Here is a 15,999-nt window from a genome sequence, read left to right as displayed (position 1 = left end):
TCTCTCTCTCTCTCTCTCTCTCTCTCTCTCTCTCTCTCTCTCTCTCTCTCTCTCTCTCTCTCTCTCCTGTAGGATGTCTCACCCCTACATATGCATCCTTCAGGCTACAAAACGTCCTCTTCCCCATAGGACGTCGTGGCGGCCCTCAGATGAAACATAGGACATTGGCACATTCTCCTACACCTTAAACACCAAATTTCCTTTATGTATAAGGCTACGGCCCCCTGTCGAAGCCGCGGTATATTGGACGCCACAAGACAGCCTCCTGGGAACACATTTCAAGTGTAAATAAGACTCAGGTGAAGAATTATGATTGGTTCATTGGCTGAGGTTATATCCACCAATAGTAGAAGCCGGAAGTTGGGGAGGGGGTTTTATTTTACAACTAATAACATAACGACAAAGTGTTATTTCGTCATTTCACAAGTAATTACATCACAATAAACATGAGTATTAACACAAATCGTCAACTTCATTTCTATCTCTCAATTCAACTTTCAACATCAAGTACGTGATCTTGAATTATATACCAATAGAGGAGTGAATGCGACTACCTGACCCGGATACACGTAGGTTCATCCCGTGTGCGTCAGGAAGATGGAAAGCACTATCCTAATGCACCAGCTAGGTCAATCGGGACACACACACAGCTGACTGACAACACACACTCACCCACACACACACACACACAGACACACACACACACACCACACACTCACCACTCCAGCTGGTCTTTACGGAACGATCAGCTACTGTTAGGTTAGGTTGGGAAGGAAGATCAGGAGGAAGAAGAATAACATGTTTTGGTTTTACACACACACACACACACACACACACACACACACACACACACACACACACACACACACACACACACACACACACACACTCGAACAACACCACAATCGGTATCTATTTAATTCCAGGTGGTCGGAAGGATGAGCTTGTTTATCCTAGGAATCGTTGTAGATAATTACCGTGACTACAAGACCTGTGGGAGCTAAATGATGGAGTGTTTGTTTACATCCGGGCATCTGGGGGTGAAATTCTCAAGGTTCACCGCGATACTGATACCTTTTCGCTCAGCTCGTACAGTAGGTGACACAGTGTGGGTAGGTGGGTGACACAGGTGTAGTGGTGACACTGGGTGTAGTAGGTGACACAGGTGTGGTGGTAGGTAGGGTGACACAGGTGTACAGGTGTAGGTGGTGGGTGTGTGGTGACACAGGTGTGTGGGTGACACAGGTGTGTTGTGGTGCACAGGTGTACAGGTGTAGTAGGTGACACAGGTGTAGTAGGTGACACAGGTGTGGTGGGTGACACAGGTGTAGGTGACACAGGTGTAGACAGGTGTGGGTGACACAGGTAGGTGTGGGTGTATTAGGTGACACAGACTAATAGGTGACACAGGTGTGTGGTGTAGTAGGTGACACAGACAATAGGTGACACAGGTGTGGTGGGTGACACAGACTAATAGGTGACACAGGTGTAGTGGTGACACAGACTAATAGGTGACACAGGTGTAGTGGGTGACACAGGTGTAGTGGGTGACACAGACTAATAGGTGACACAGGTGTAGTAGGTGACACAGTGGGTGACACAGGTGTAGTGGACTAATGGGTGACACAGGTGTGTGGGTGGACTAATAGTGACACAAGTAGTGGGTGACACAGGTGTAGTAGGTGACACAGGTGTAGTAGGTGGCACAGGTGTAGTAGGTGACACAGGTGTAGTAGGTGACACAGGTGTAGTAGGTGACACAGGTGTAGTAGGTGACACAGACTAATAGGTGACACAGGCCCAGAAGGTGACACACAATACCTCTTGACACCATCATTAACATAACTGCTCTTGTATATATAAACACTCGGCCAGACTTTTATGCTTGTTGTAATATTAATTTGGGTTAAGTATTATCATCCTCGGGTTTCCTTAAACACCTTAGAGGACAACAATAATGGGGCGTGAGGGGCGGGGCGGGGCGGGGCGGGGCGGGGCGGGGCGGGCGAGGTGGGGCGGGACGGAAAAATTTTATGTTACTGAGAAAATGTTGATTAGGCCTATATATATATTTACTCATGCATATGCAAATACACACGTTCACATAAGCATATATACATAAATAATAATAATGGTTGCCCCTCGTGTAACGAGGATGGCCGACCCAAGGGCCACCGAGGCTTGAATTTGTTTAAGGTGTAGAAGCTGTCGCCAACACAACAACCACACCCTAAGTTAACGAGCTGCATGACCCAGTGTCAAGGAATAGTCCCAGAAGACCGGACAACTCGCCAACTGCACTGGCTAACCATTACCCCGCAACACGATCCGCAAATCGATTAACATACAGGTTCCCAACTGCTGCTGGGTAGACAGAGGCAAATGGCTTAAAGAAACTTGCCCATACTTTCACCCTGCCAGGGGATCGAACCCGGGTCCATTCGCTTGCGAGGCGAGCATGCTCACCATAACATCACACACACACATTATACAGTAGTTTATAAGACTATAAGACTTTCACCAACCTGCAGAATATTCTAACCTTTCAACCATTTTCTTTCTCCCAAATTAAATACATTTTCCTTGGTCAGCACTTAACATTCTTACCAAGAGAGAGAGAGAGAGAGAGAGGAGGGGGGGGGGAGGTACCATCGTCCAGAGATAGGTATATACAGTAGATAGATAGGCAATATTTGAATGTTTTTCCTTTGCCAGTCAGTCAGTCACGCCTCGGTGCTGGAGAGGGTATTGTAATCTTTGTGTGTAATAATAATAATAATAATAATAATAATAATAATAATAATAATAATAATAATAATAATAATAATAATAATAATAATAATAATAATAATAATAATAATAATAATAATAATAATAATAATAATAATAATAATAATAATAATAATAATTACCGGTTTATTAACAAATACAACTGCCATAAGCTGAAGATATACAGACGGCATAAGTGGTACAGTTGGGGACTTTTCCGACTGGTACACTCAGCGTTGTCAATCCACTCCCTGTGAAACCCGAGATTATCAACTCGTGAATCCGTAAGGGGGGAGAAGGGGTCGAGGGATGATGGGGGCTGGTGTGTGAGGAGATGACATGGCTAGAAGAATGAGAGAGCGTTAAGGAATTACTTGTGTAGCGCTTATTATACGAGGATGTAAATACGTTGGACAAAACACAAATTATATGCGTAGAATATGTTACAGCACATTAGGGTGGCGTTCCCAGCTTGTGCTACAGTTCTGAGTGATTCTATGCATAGTTATGTTTTTTTTTTATACAACTCTCACGGAATCTAGAGGTGATAGGGAAGTAAAGTCGAAATGAAATTAAAAACATCGGAAAATTCATCAACTTGACGATTTATGTTGAAAGAAAAAGTTAATTCGGAGTGAAAAAAGTGTACAGTTGTGATAATGAAAGTGTGATGACATGAATAGTTGTGAGTTGTGACCTTCCCTACCCTGGCAATTTTGAGCCTGGTGGGCAGGACTTAGAGGCAGAGGGAAGGGAATAAAAATATGCAAAAAAGAAAATCTATCCTACTCTACCTAACCCTAACTTACCTAACCTAACCTAACCTAACCTAGCCTAAACTACCCTAACCTACCTTACCCTAACCTTAACCTAGCCTAATCTACCCTAACCAACCTTAACCTAGCCTAACGTAACCTAATCTTACCCTAACCTAATCTTACCCTACCTAACCTAACCTAACCTTCTTCCATCGTTCTCTAGCCACTGTTCTACATGGTACTTACTGTTGGTTCACAGAATAAAGCCTCGTGTCTCCCTCAGTAAGCGAAATAGACTTTAATAAAAAAATTCCTTCGAGCAATACAACTTGATACGTACAACGAGTTTATTCTTAATTTACTCTTAAAAAAATTATTTTCCGTGTTGTGTTTCCGTGTAAGAGGAGGAGGAGGAGGAGGAGGAGGAGGAGGAGGAAGAAGAAGAGGAAGAAAAGGAGGAGGAAGAAAAAGAAGAGTGGAGTAGGAAAAAGAGTAAGAAGAGGAAGAAGGGAAAGAGGAGGAGGAAGAGTGGCTCATAATAATTGGCGACCATATCTATTCTCCCTCTCTCGCCATCCTGAAGAAGACACCTTCCCGCCAAATGATATAAACAGAACGACATGACGATTTTGGCGCGAAATATTCTTAAAATTGTTTCTTCTATTACAAATAATAAAAAGTATCACCACAACATGCTGCTATCCGGAGATACATCAACTTTTTCGTTATTTACGTTATCAGTCGAGGTGAAATATTGTCGGTCTCAGAGGGAAGGATAGATCTTCAGATGTTTTTTTTTCTCGCCAAATGTTTCAGCTGACGACAATTTTTGGGCGGGAAACACCCTTATATATATACAACCTCCCGCCAAAATACACTCGTGGGGAGGGGGAAGTATATAGATAAGTGTACAATATATTAGATGTTTTCCCGCCTACTGTTTCAGCTGACAATCTTTGGCGGGAAAAGAGACCTGCGGCGCGAGTGAGGGCGAAGCAAACAAAGCTAATCACATCAGCATTCAGATCAAGTAACAAACGTGGGAATAAACCGTACCTTCTCCCGCGTTATTGTTGTTGTTATTGTTGCTGCTGTTGTTGTTGTATTGTTGTTGTTATTGTTGTTGTTTAATGTTGTTTCTTGGTCGAATTGACTGTTTACCATCGATGTAAATTGTTTGTATACCAGTACTGTCTGTGTACATTGTTTGTATACCTGCATATGCTCTTATTATCAGTGGGACCAACTTTGAAAAAGCTTATTACCTGTGGGGCTAATTAGGATTGGACCCCAGTACCTGAAGGACCAATTAGAGCTGACACCCATTACCCGATGGACCAATTAGAACACCCATTAGTACTAAAACCCATTAGCTGTGAGAGAACCATTAGAACTGAAACCCATTAGGACTAAAACCCATTAGCTGTGTAGAGAGCCATTAGGAGCGAGCACCCATGATTACTAAGACCCATTAGCGAGCGCCCATCTAACTAGTGACCCCCTTCAGTATGTGCCGCCAGCCTGATGGCCAACAGTGACGGTCATGATGAGAGAGAGAGAGAGAGAGAGAGAGAGAGAGAGAGAGTTTAGTGAAAATAACCACATTACCGCAAACAGCAAACAAACAAACAATGACAAACAAGAAAATCGGAGTGATCAGTACAACAAATTTAACATATTAGGAAAGCTCTTAATCCGTCCCATAATCTGTGTATTTATGCTCCCCTGGTCCAGTTACCTCACTAGATAAACAAACCCTCCCATATTGGCAACACTGTAATACATGACGTGTTGAGACGTGTGTGGGACGGACGGACGGACGGACGGAGGGACAAAAATACTGAGGAGGAAGGAAAGGGGGGAGAGGAGGAAGGAAAGGGGGGAGAGGGGGAGGGAGAGGAAGGGGGGAGAGGGGGAGAGAGGGGTGAGTATATAAAATTTTGGGAGACTTGAGTTTTTTTTAAGTGAATTTTCGTTTAAGAGATAAGTGTAGTGTACTAATCTATCTCCTGCCCTTGCCCCCTGCCTCTTGCCCCCTGTCTAATGCCCCATCTTTTGCCCCTCCACTCACTCCCCTGACTTAACTCCCACCCCCAACCAGAGGGTCGTCACTGCCCCCTTTCACACCACACTCATCCCCCCCAACTAAGTGGCCTCTCTAACACCATATAATAAAGATTCAAGGTTCAGGTTAAGGTGGGTGTGGGTGTGGGTGTGGGTGTGGGGAAACCGTGCAGGGACAGGGGGTGGAGGGGTGCAGGAGGGGGGGAGGGGGGTAGATGTGGGTTATATATGGCGGGCGGTGGGTGAGAGGCGCTCACTGTCCCAGCAGCTACCGTCACGATCTCACCGTTCCTCCTCTCACTCCACGCCATGTACCGTCACATCTGGACAGCCCTCATGGTGGGCGTGGTCATCGTGAGCGTGTTTCAGGTGAGCGTGACTCAGGCCAAGCCCGACCCCAACCAGTTGGCTGCCATGGCTGACGCCCTCAAGTACCTGCAGGAACTGGACAAGTACTACTCCCAGGTATCACGACCCAGGTATGTGCCACGTTTCCTTGATGACCTCACCTTACCTTAATGAGTCTTGCCCTACCCTGCCCTGCCCCCGCCTGTGTCACCCCTCCCTTACCCTTCCATACCCTCCCACCTGTGTCACCTCTCCCCTACCCTCCCATACCCACCAATTTGCCCACCCCTAACCCATACTGGCCCATTCCTCTCCCATCCCTACCCAGTTTCTGTTCCTCATCACTCAATATTGCCCATGGTACGACTATTGCCACTTCTGTCTTGTCTTACACCACGAGTACGACCTACGACTTCTATCCGTTGTTTTCTTTCCTTAAGACTTTTGTCCACTTGAAATTACGACCTTACCCTATCTACGACCACTCTCTGAGGCTGCACGACCTGATCATGGTGACGACTAACCTCTGACCCTTTTAGTTGTACGACCTAATCTTAGATGCACTATACGCCCTCTTTTTGATTACGACCTGTACTCTCAACAATAAGAGTACGACCTTATCCATACGACTCTTTTCCTCTCTTTTAAGTGTACGACCCATTCTACGACCTTACACTTGGCTCGATTTTTTTGGCCCTATCTACGACCACTTTCATCCTTTTTATCACGTGGTCGATTTTTTTTAATTACTTTCAAGTTTGGTTAAAGTCATTTCATGTTTGCCGTAAGATAAAATTAGAGAAGTTTCCCCTCCAAAAAGGAAAAAAATTATCTTCATTACGTCACAATTATTTTCTACCAATGAGCGTCGTTTTTTTACCGTTTAACTTCATTACGTCAAGACTATACCACTAATAGGCACCGCTCTTGACAAGTGGTCTTCTTTACGTCACATCCATTCCTCCAATCAACGTCGATTCTGAATGTTTTTCTTACATCACAAACAAAATTTCACTACTATTCCACCAATTAACGTCGATCTACACCAGTCCTTTTATTATATCACAAATTATCCACCAATCAGCGTCGATCTTCATCATCCCTTTATTAAATCACAACTTATCCACCAATCACCGTCTATCTTCACTAATTTTCTAAATTACGTCATAACCAGACTACCAATCAGCATCCAACCTGACAATTTATACCCATCACATCATAAAGTACTCAGCCAATCACAGTCTCTTTTCCATATATCTACTCACTGCGTCACAATTCATTCAGCCAATCAGTGTCGATTTATTTAGTTTTTTTTTTCTCATCACAGAAAACTTTAGTACTTTTTTCCGGTTTTAATTTTATTTAATATCTTTTTTTAACTTTTAAATTATACAAGTTACCGTGAGAGAGAGAGAGAGAGAGAGAGAGAGAGAGAGAGAGAGAGAGAGAGAGAGAGAGAGAGAGTCCCAGGAACCAAACCATAGAGACACAGCTTCATGTTTACTGACGAAGGAGTAACGCGTGATGCTAGTGTGATCTGTCGGGCACAAGAAGGTATTGACAGACATAACACAATGTTCAACTGGTGATAACTGTGTGTGTGTGTGTGTGTTCAAAGTTCTGTTTCCTCCTTATAACTTCTAAAATAAGAGAGATGAGTGAAATGAGTCGTCATGTCCACTAAAGATGGTGTTTGTTAGTATGACGAGAGAGGAAGGAAGATAATGAATAATGGGGGTCAGTAGTTACATCTCGTCTCGGTCCTCATATTACAGGGTTATTAAGTTAATGGGTCACTAATGGTTGAGTTACGCGGGAACACAATAAGAGTGACGCGTATTAGAACTGGTAGCTGTTTCGTCTGCCACATTCATAAAGGTGTGGCAGTTTTAATGAGTAAATATGGGTTGTTTTGCTTCTTCTTTTGTATTATATTTGACGACAGACACACACACACACACACACACACACACACACACACACACACACACACACACACACACACACACACACATATCAAAGGGTCTATATTTTTTAAGTGGAAAAAAATAGCGAGATGTTAGGAACCAAGTGAGAGAAAAAAAATTAAATCTTTAATTACGTTGTAACACTGGGAGGCGACCTTTGTGGTGCTGGGTCCACCTGAGACCATTACGACACTTTAACACAGTGATGTCATGGTCGGCTATCATCCCCTACTACTACTACTACTACTACTACTACTACTACTACTACTACTACTACTTTTTAATTTTTCATTATGGCCTTCAGCCTCCCCCAATAGCCACACCTTCGCCGCCATTTTATTACCTTAAAATTAAATATCCTAATACATAAGTCGCTATCGTAGCTGTGTTGAGTTAGTTGAGCCGCAGATCTATGCAGCATTCAGTGACTGTTGCCTCATAGTCAATATCTGCAACTGTTGTCGGCTTTGGGGCCGATGCTCTCGTTCCCCTGAAGCAAAGCAATGCAGACTGAAGCAGAGAGGGCAGTCAACATCTCAACCAGGCTGTAACGTGGCTTCTGCTACATCTTGCACTTGGTCCCATCCCGACAGAGGTTCTGAACACCAGAAGAGTGAAGCTGTCTTGATCTACATTCAGAATTCTCTCCCCATACGCCCTAATCTTGTTGTTCTCGTTCCTCTTGTGTACAACCTCAAGACACAAGTTACGGTGATATGCGGCCATGGGGTCGAATATCCTGACATCAAAGAAGGGTCGCTGTCCCCGCGTCCAGAATCCTCGAGCACTGACGTCAACACGGGCTTCGTTGGATGTGTTTGAAGTCCTGTGATGGAAATTCTCACCGTCCAATGGAAGGAGGGTCGTTTCTTCCCTGACATCGTGACAGATTTCCTTCAACATATTTGCTGTGAGATCCCTTACTTCGTCATGCCTCATGCATATGAAGCCCCCCTTCCTTGCACACCATGGCGTGATCGATGTCATAGGAAGAGCCACACACGCATTGGGAGGGCAAACCTTCTACTGGCCTACCGTACCTTACTACTACTACTACTACTACTACTACTACTACTACTACAACCTATGTACGCGTATGGCCAAACTATCAATTTGTGTCATCTTTTCACAATACCTGAATGGAAGGAATAAAGTATTTATCCACCTCTATGAAATGTAAGCGTTGTCAACAAGTGGTGGTTGGTGGGTGGGTGGGTTGGGTGTGGGTGAGTGGGCTGGATGGATAAATGGTAGGGTGGGTTGGGTGGGTTGGGTGGATAATAGCACACCTTGGGGTCAGAGAGTCTTCTGTGTTGACGTTGAGTAAGTGAGAGACACACACACACACACACACACACGGGGCTTGGCTTGAGGGGGAACTTCACGTCTTTTGGGTGAAGCCCCTCTCCTACCTAATGTGTGAATGTCATGACGAAGCTAATTACCTTACCTGTTACTTCCATACCTTAATATATACATACATACATACATACATACATACCTACATACATACATGCATACATACATACATACATACATACATACTGTACATACATATATACATACATGCATACATAGCCAGTATATATGGTAATAGTTTACTTACGTTGTGTTGGTCGAGTATTTCAATGTTTTTTGTTTTTTCGCCCCAAAGATACAGAAGAAAACTTTTTATTCCATTCACTTCACTGCATCTGTTACCCCCTCCCCCCTCCTCTCCCTCCTCTCCCTCCCTATCCTCTCCCCTCCTCCCCCTATCTTCCTCCTCTCATCCCTCCCTCTTTTCTCCCTCTTCCCTACTTCCCTCCTCTCTCCTCCCTCTCCCTCTCACCCCTCTCCCCCGTTTTATATCTCAATGTTTACGTTTATTGAAGAGGAAAAAAAATCCATCTTCCCAGAGCGTTGAGGCGCGATCCAGTATTCCCCAAGTGTGAAGTTTGAGTATTTGTTTGGGTTGGTAGGTGTGTGTGTGTGTGTGTGTGTGTGTGTGTGTGTGTGTGTGCCCGTGTGTCCGGCTCAGAAGAGATTTACACCACAAGAACACAATGGTTCTCATTCCAACGCCTCTGTTGAATTGTTGAATACTACTTTTAGCACACACACACACACACACACACACACACACACATACACACACACACACACACACACACACACACACACACACCACAGTTCAATATCAAGCCTACAGTACAGTGTGCGTATTATTTTCTATACAATTCTACGGTCTTGCCCACCCACGTTTCACTAGCTATCGTGAATGTGTATTATTATTATTATATCAATGTAATAATATAATAATAATAATAATAATAATAATAATAATAATAATAATAATAATAATAATAATAATAATAATAATAATAATAATAATAATAATAATAATAATAATAATAATAATAATAATAATAATAATAATAATAATAATAATAATACAGTGTAGTAAAATTACATACCAAATACAGTAACATTGGGGAGTAGAAAATTATTTAACAAACCCTTTCACTACCTAAACGTGACATAACTTAAAACACCCAAGTTATCTAACAATCAGTCATCACACTCACCATCTGTCTCTGGTAATGGTGTTTATTCATCACTTCACTGTAGCATCACTATATTCATTCCTTTACATATTGAAATGATGACCAGGAGTGCTGGGCTATGTTTGGTGGGAGGAGGAGGGAGGGAGGGTGGGGAGTAGGAGGTAGGGGGTTGGGAAGTAGGGAGTGTGGGAGGGATTGGAGGGTGGGAGGCTCTACATTATGACCCTTGGCAGTTCACTGGAGCACCCCAATTAGCACGTTCTGAAGGCATGTGTGTGTGTGTGTGTGTGTGTGTGTGTGTGTGTGTGTGTGTGTGTGTGTGTGTGTGTGTGTGTGTGTGTGTGTGTGTGTGTGTGTGTGTGTGTGTGTGTGTGTGTGTGGCTGTGAAGCCTTTGTTGTCCTACTCATAATACAATACCTACACAAAGACAGGTACACACACACACACACACACAGAGCGGGGATAATCAAAACACAATTAGACACAAAACAAGAGATGATTAGTGGATTAGAAGATAAATCAAGAACAGGGAATTAGAATTAGACCAACAGAATATTAAATAGGGAGAGAACAGAGAGGGAAGAGAGAGACGGCAAATCACATTCCAAAATAAACTCATAAGGTGAGGTTTTGGGACACTCAGTATAGTGTTATATATATATATACAGTAGGGTGTTATATAGGTGGTGTTATAGTTATCCCGTACTTAATATTGGAGATGGTATCAAACCTTTGTGTTTCCGGTGACCATTTCCCAAAATTTACTGTAAATAGAGAAAGGTTAAATGACTATAGTAGTAATTATATTGTATAGGCATAAGTGTACTATAGTGGCAGGTCTCCAATGGGCTGTGTGATATACTGTTATGTGTTTATTTAAGAGTAACAAGGGGGAAGGGGAGGGGGCAGGGGAACGAAGGGGAAGAGAGGGGAGGGTGAAATGGACGGAGGAATAGAGGGGAGAGGGTAAATGGGGGAGAGGGGAGCGTGAAATGAGGAAAGGAAGGAAAGGGGAAGGGAGGAAAGGGATGAAATGGGAGGAAAGGGTGATATAGAGGGAGGGGAGGGGAAGGGAGAGAGGGGAAATGAGAGAAAGAAGAAGGGGAAGGGAAGGAAAGGGGAAGGGAGGAAAGGAAAGGGAATGGAAGGGAAGGAAAGGGGATGTTTATTTACGTGAATAATAACAGAAAATGTTTTAGCGTCAGTGGGAGGAAAGGAAAGGGAATGGAAGGGAAGGAAAGGGGATGTTTATTTACGTGAATAATAACAGAAAATGTTTTAGCGTCAGTGTGGTGTTGTGGGTAGCCCGAGAAGGTGTTGTCACAGCGGTTGTCACGTTATGCTCGCTGACAACACTCATCCATCACCTTCAGAGTGGATGTGTAAGGTGACACTGCTTGCATCTTCCTCTTTCTTTTTTTTACTTCTCTTCTTCCCATTCTTTCTTCTTCCTTTCTTCCTCCTCCTTCTCTTTTTACTTCTCTTCCTCCTCCTCCTCTTCTTTTCCTACTTTTCCTCCTGTTTCTCCTACTCTCTACTTCCTACTCCTTCTCTTCCTTCTCTTCGTCCTCCTCCTCCTTCTCTTCACGGGAGGTCAGAAGAAGTCAGGGGAGGTAGGAGGTCAAGAGAAGTAATAGCAGGTCACACACACACACACACACACACACACACACACGGTTCTAATATCAAGACCTACAGTACAGTATATGCGTATTATTTTTTCTATACAACTCTACGGTCTTGCCCACCCACGTTTCACTAATAATAATAATAATAAAAATAATAATAATAATAATAATAATAATAATAATAATAATAATAATAATAATAATAATAATAATAATAATAATAATAATAATAATAATAATAATAATAATAATAATAAAAATAATAATAATAAAATACTTACTCATTTTACTCCTAATTCGGCACATATAAATTACGTATTTTAACCAAAGTCATCTAAAAAAAATAAGTAAATAAATAAATATACCAGAGCCTCTCATTGACCCTCTCGTCCATGCAGAGGAATTAGTGCATATGAAACCCAGTCAAGTTTGCCACCAGTTTATATAATATAGCCAGCAGGAGGAGGAGGGCGCCCATTAGGTTGCCAGAGCGTGAATAACGATACTCAAGTTACCAGCGAGTAAATAAATGATCATGGATGTTGCCAGAGTGTGAATGGGGGAGGGAGGGGGGATGGAGGAGGGAGAGAGTATATACGGTATAGAGTTAAGATTCTGAGAGAGAGAGAGAGAGAGAGAGAGAGAGAGAGTCCCATCACAAAGAATTCTAATCTCAGCTTGGCAGACAGAAAGTCAAACAGAAGCCTCAGGTGGTCATAGACAGGCCGTACCTCAATTGAGTCTCTTTCTGTCTGTCTGTCTGTCTCCATATCTGTCTGTCTGTCCCCACAATCGGGCAATAACAACAGTATTTCGTGGGAGATTTATAGATAACGATGACATGGGGCAATCTTCAGCGGTGACTATATTAATTACAGTAACAGCGTCGCTCGTTCGATATTGTGCCCTGCCATGATGGAAACGTTTGGAAGATATTTCATTTATTTTTTATTTTATCGTTTGAAAATATTACTTTTATATGACTAACAACGGCATAGTTATTATTATTATTATTTGTAGTAGTAGTAGTAGTAGTAGTAGTAGTAGTACTAACAAAAGTAGTTGTATTAGTAACAACAAAGTAGTCGTAGTAGTAATAGTAGCAGCAATAATAATAATAATAATAATAATAATAATAATAATAATAATAATAATAACAGTAGTAGAAGTAGTAGTAGTAGTAGTAGTAGTAGTAGTAAAATCATTAGTATCACAATGATCAAATTAGCCAGCCCACAAGCTCATTCACCACAAACACTCATACACACACACACTTTATAAATGACCCTCCCTAAAAAATAGAACCCTCTCAACACAATACCATATCAATTACATGAGTCACATAAAGCTTCAACCACCAATAACCCGCCTCTGTCTCCGCTAAGGCCATCCTTCATCAAACACTTCTATCAGCCACGTCTAATTGAATAAACTTGAAGCGTATTTGCAAAATTTCCTCAACATTATGTAATCAATTTGGTGTAGATAGTTAGCTGGGTTTTGTTTTAAGGTTAATTTTATGCTGGGTGCCGTGGAGGGTCTGCAAGCGTTGGTGGAGTACCGCAGGGGCTGAAATTGTGTTGAGGACCTTTCGTGTTTTTATTTTATTGTTTATTTTTTTTTTTTATATCTCAGCATCGTTGGTGTGGTTTAAAGCGCAGGTAATATATAGGTATTTGTGAATATTGTTACACACACACACACATACACACACACACACACACACACACACACACACACACACACACACACACACACACACACACACACACACACACATGTTTTTCTTTTCTTGATTAATTTAGGTTAGGTTAGGTTAGGTTAGGTTAGGTTAGGTTAGGTTAGGTTAGGTTAGGTTAGGTTAGGTTAGGTTAGGTTAGGTTAGTCTTTTGACGTTGGTTGAATGGTTCATCTGATGGGTTTTGTTTTCGTTTGTGTTGGAGTTTTTCTTTGTTCTTCTCTTTTCTATACACACAAGGCGTTTTAATAGGGGAGAGGCTGTGGGCGTGTGTGATAGCTTCTTTTTTATACGCACACATGGCAAAAAACACACACATACACACACAGTAAAAAATATATATATACACACACACACACACACACACAAAGCAGGCCCCCGTGATTCCTCTGCATTTGACCATTTGTCCAAGAAATACTACTCATAGGACTCTCTCTCTCTCTCTCTCTCTCTCTCTCTCTCCTCTCTCTCTTTCTCCTATCAACAAGGAAGGTTAAGCGCAGGATAGGACCTTGAGTGTGAGTGTGTGTGTGTGGCTGTGTGTGTGTGTGTGTGTGTGTGTGTGTGTGTGTGTGTGTGTGTGTCAATTAAGGAAGGAGGCTGGAGATATTCACCCCCCTTTGGTAGTTAGTTTTACTCCTCTGGCAGACAACTAATAGGGTTTTAATTGGCACGGTCCGCTTGTACAACTGATTACAATTAGACTCTTCCTATAGGGGACACACACACATACATACAGAGATACAGAGACAGAGAGAAAGTCACACACACACACACACACACACACACAGTCGTCACTCATCCTGGCCCTGTTGTCAGGACGGGTCACAAGCGCCTTCACTGTGTTGACTCCCACACAACACAGACTTACGATCGCGCCCAAGATTTCCCGCCTTTTTTTTTTCTTATTCGTTTCCCGCCTTTTTTGTTTTTTGCTTTTATTTTTTTTAATCGAAGGGGAAACGAGCATAATCTTATAATATATTCCAGTATATGTTATAATATGTTCGAAAGTCAAATTAATTAGACTTTGGAATATTCGTCGCTAAGTAACAAATAACAAAGCTATAAGATAATGTGGTGTTATGTTCGTTCGTTTTATTGAGGATCAACTGAAGATTAGACACCCGAGTTTGTTATACCTTATGATTAGTCACTAACGCTAACCTAAATTAATCTAACTTAACGCTAACCTGACATAATATAACCAATATTAACCTAAGCTAGTCTAATTTAACCTAATCTAACCTAGTCTAACCTAACCTAACCACCCTAACTAACTTAACCTACTGTATAATTACCTAACTTAACCTAACCTAACCTAACAATTGTAACCTAATCTAACCAATATTAACCTAACCTAACCTTAACCTACCCCCTCCCCCCAGGTAACATTAGGGTGTTTATTCATCAGGTGAAATAAGTTGGGGGACTAATTTTCAGGTGATTTTTAACACTATTTCCACATGGAGTATGTAACGGATTATATAGAAGATAGAAGTCCGTTATATGGAGGTTTTTTCACTGTGTCTGTGTGTGTGTGTGTGTGTGTGTGTGTGTGTGCGGTGGCCAATTCCTGTCCTAGGCACCCATAGGTCACCCAGCTGAGAATGGGTACCTACATGTACAGTTGAGAGAGTGAGAGGCGAGCGAGTGCAGTGCCGAACCACCACACCCTCTTTCCGTTGCCTCTTCACTGTCTCTTATTGCCAACCAAGCTTACGAGAACTATTGTTTTTTATTCTCACGTTACAATAATTTATTTTGATTGAAGACTGTATAGTATATAAGAGAAACCGAAAACCGATTTATTCTCGTGATATACACCCATCGCCTCATCTCCCCCAACCAAAAAACATCATTCGCAGGAGAGATAAATTTATTCGAATGTGTTCTACCAGTTGTTTTTATTCTTTCTCATTTTCAGCCAATATAACTTCTAATTGGAGCCGGAGAAGGCTTTTGAGGCCAATCTCTCTCTCTCTCTCTCTCTCTCTCTTTTCCCGTATATATAATATTACTGAAAAACCCTATACCGACTATATATTCTCTTATCAACCGTCTTATTTTAATACCTAAGTCATAGTCAACACAATCTGAAACGAACATAAAAAAAAGGCGAGAAAAACAATCTAACTCCCGACAAACGCTCACCAAACCACTCGCGCTAAGAGACACAA

The 15,999-nt window shown here is 42.1% G+C and overlaps 1 protein-coding gene across 3 annotated transcripts in view; it reads left to right on the top strand.

The window, feature by feature from the left end:
* Window positions 1–5,857: 5,857 nt before the first annotated feature.
* The window catches only part of LOC121879107 (neuropeptide F-like), a 30,523-nt gene continuing 20,381 nt past the window's right edge, over window positions 5,858–15,999 (top strand). For all 3 annotated transcript variants that reach the window (XM_042385629.1, XM_042385627.1, XM_042385628.1), the window contains exon 1: window positions 5,858–6,070. In XM_042385629.1, the coding sequence (XP_042241563.1) occupies window positions 5,901–6,070 (170 nt within the window). In that variant the 5' untranslated portion in view covers window positions 5,858–5,900. The remainder of the gene's footprint in view (window positions 6,071–15,999) is intronic.

This window comes from Homarus americanus, unplaced genomic scaffold (genome assembly GCF_018991925.1).
Source record: "Homarus americanus isolate GMGI-L3 unplaced genomic scaffold, GMGI_Hamer_2.0 scaffold4060, whole genome shotgun sequence".
Classification (NCBI taxonomy): domain Eukaryota; kingdom Metazoa; phylum Arthropoda; class Malacostraca; order Decapoda; family Nephropidae; genus Homarus; species Homarus americanus.
This window is presented reverse-complemented; position numbering and strand designations above follow the sequence as displayed.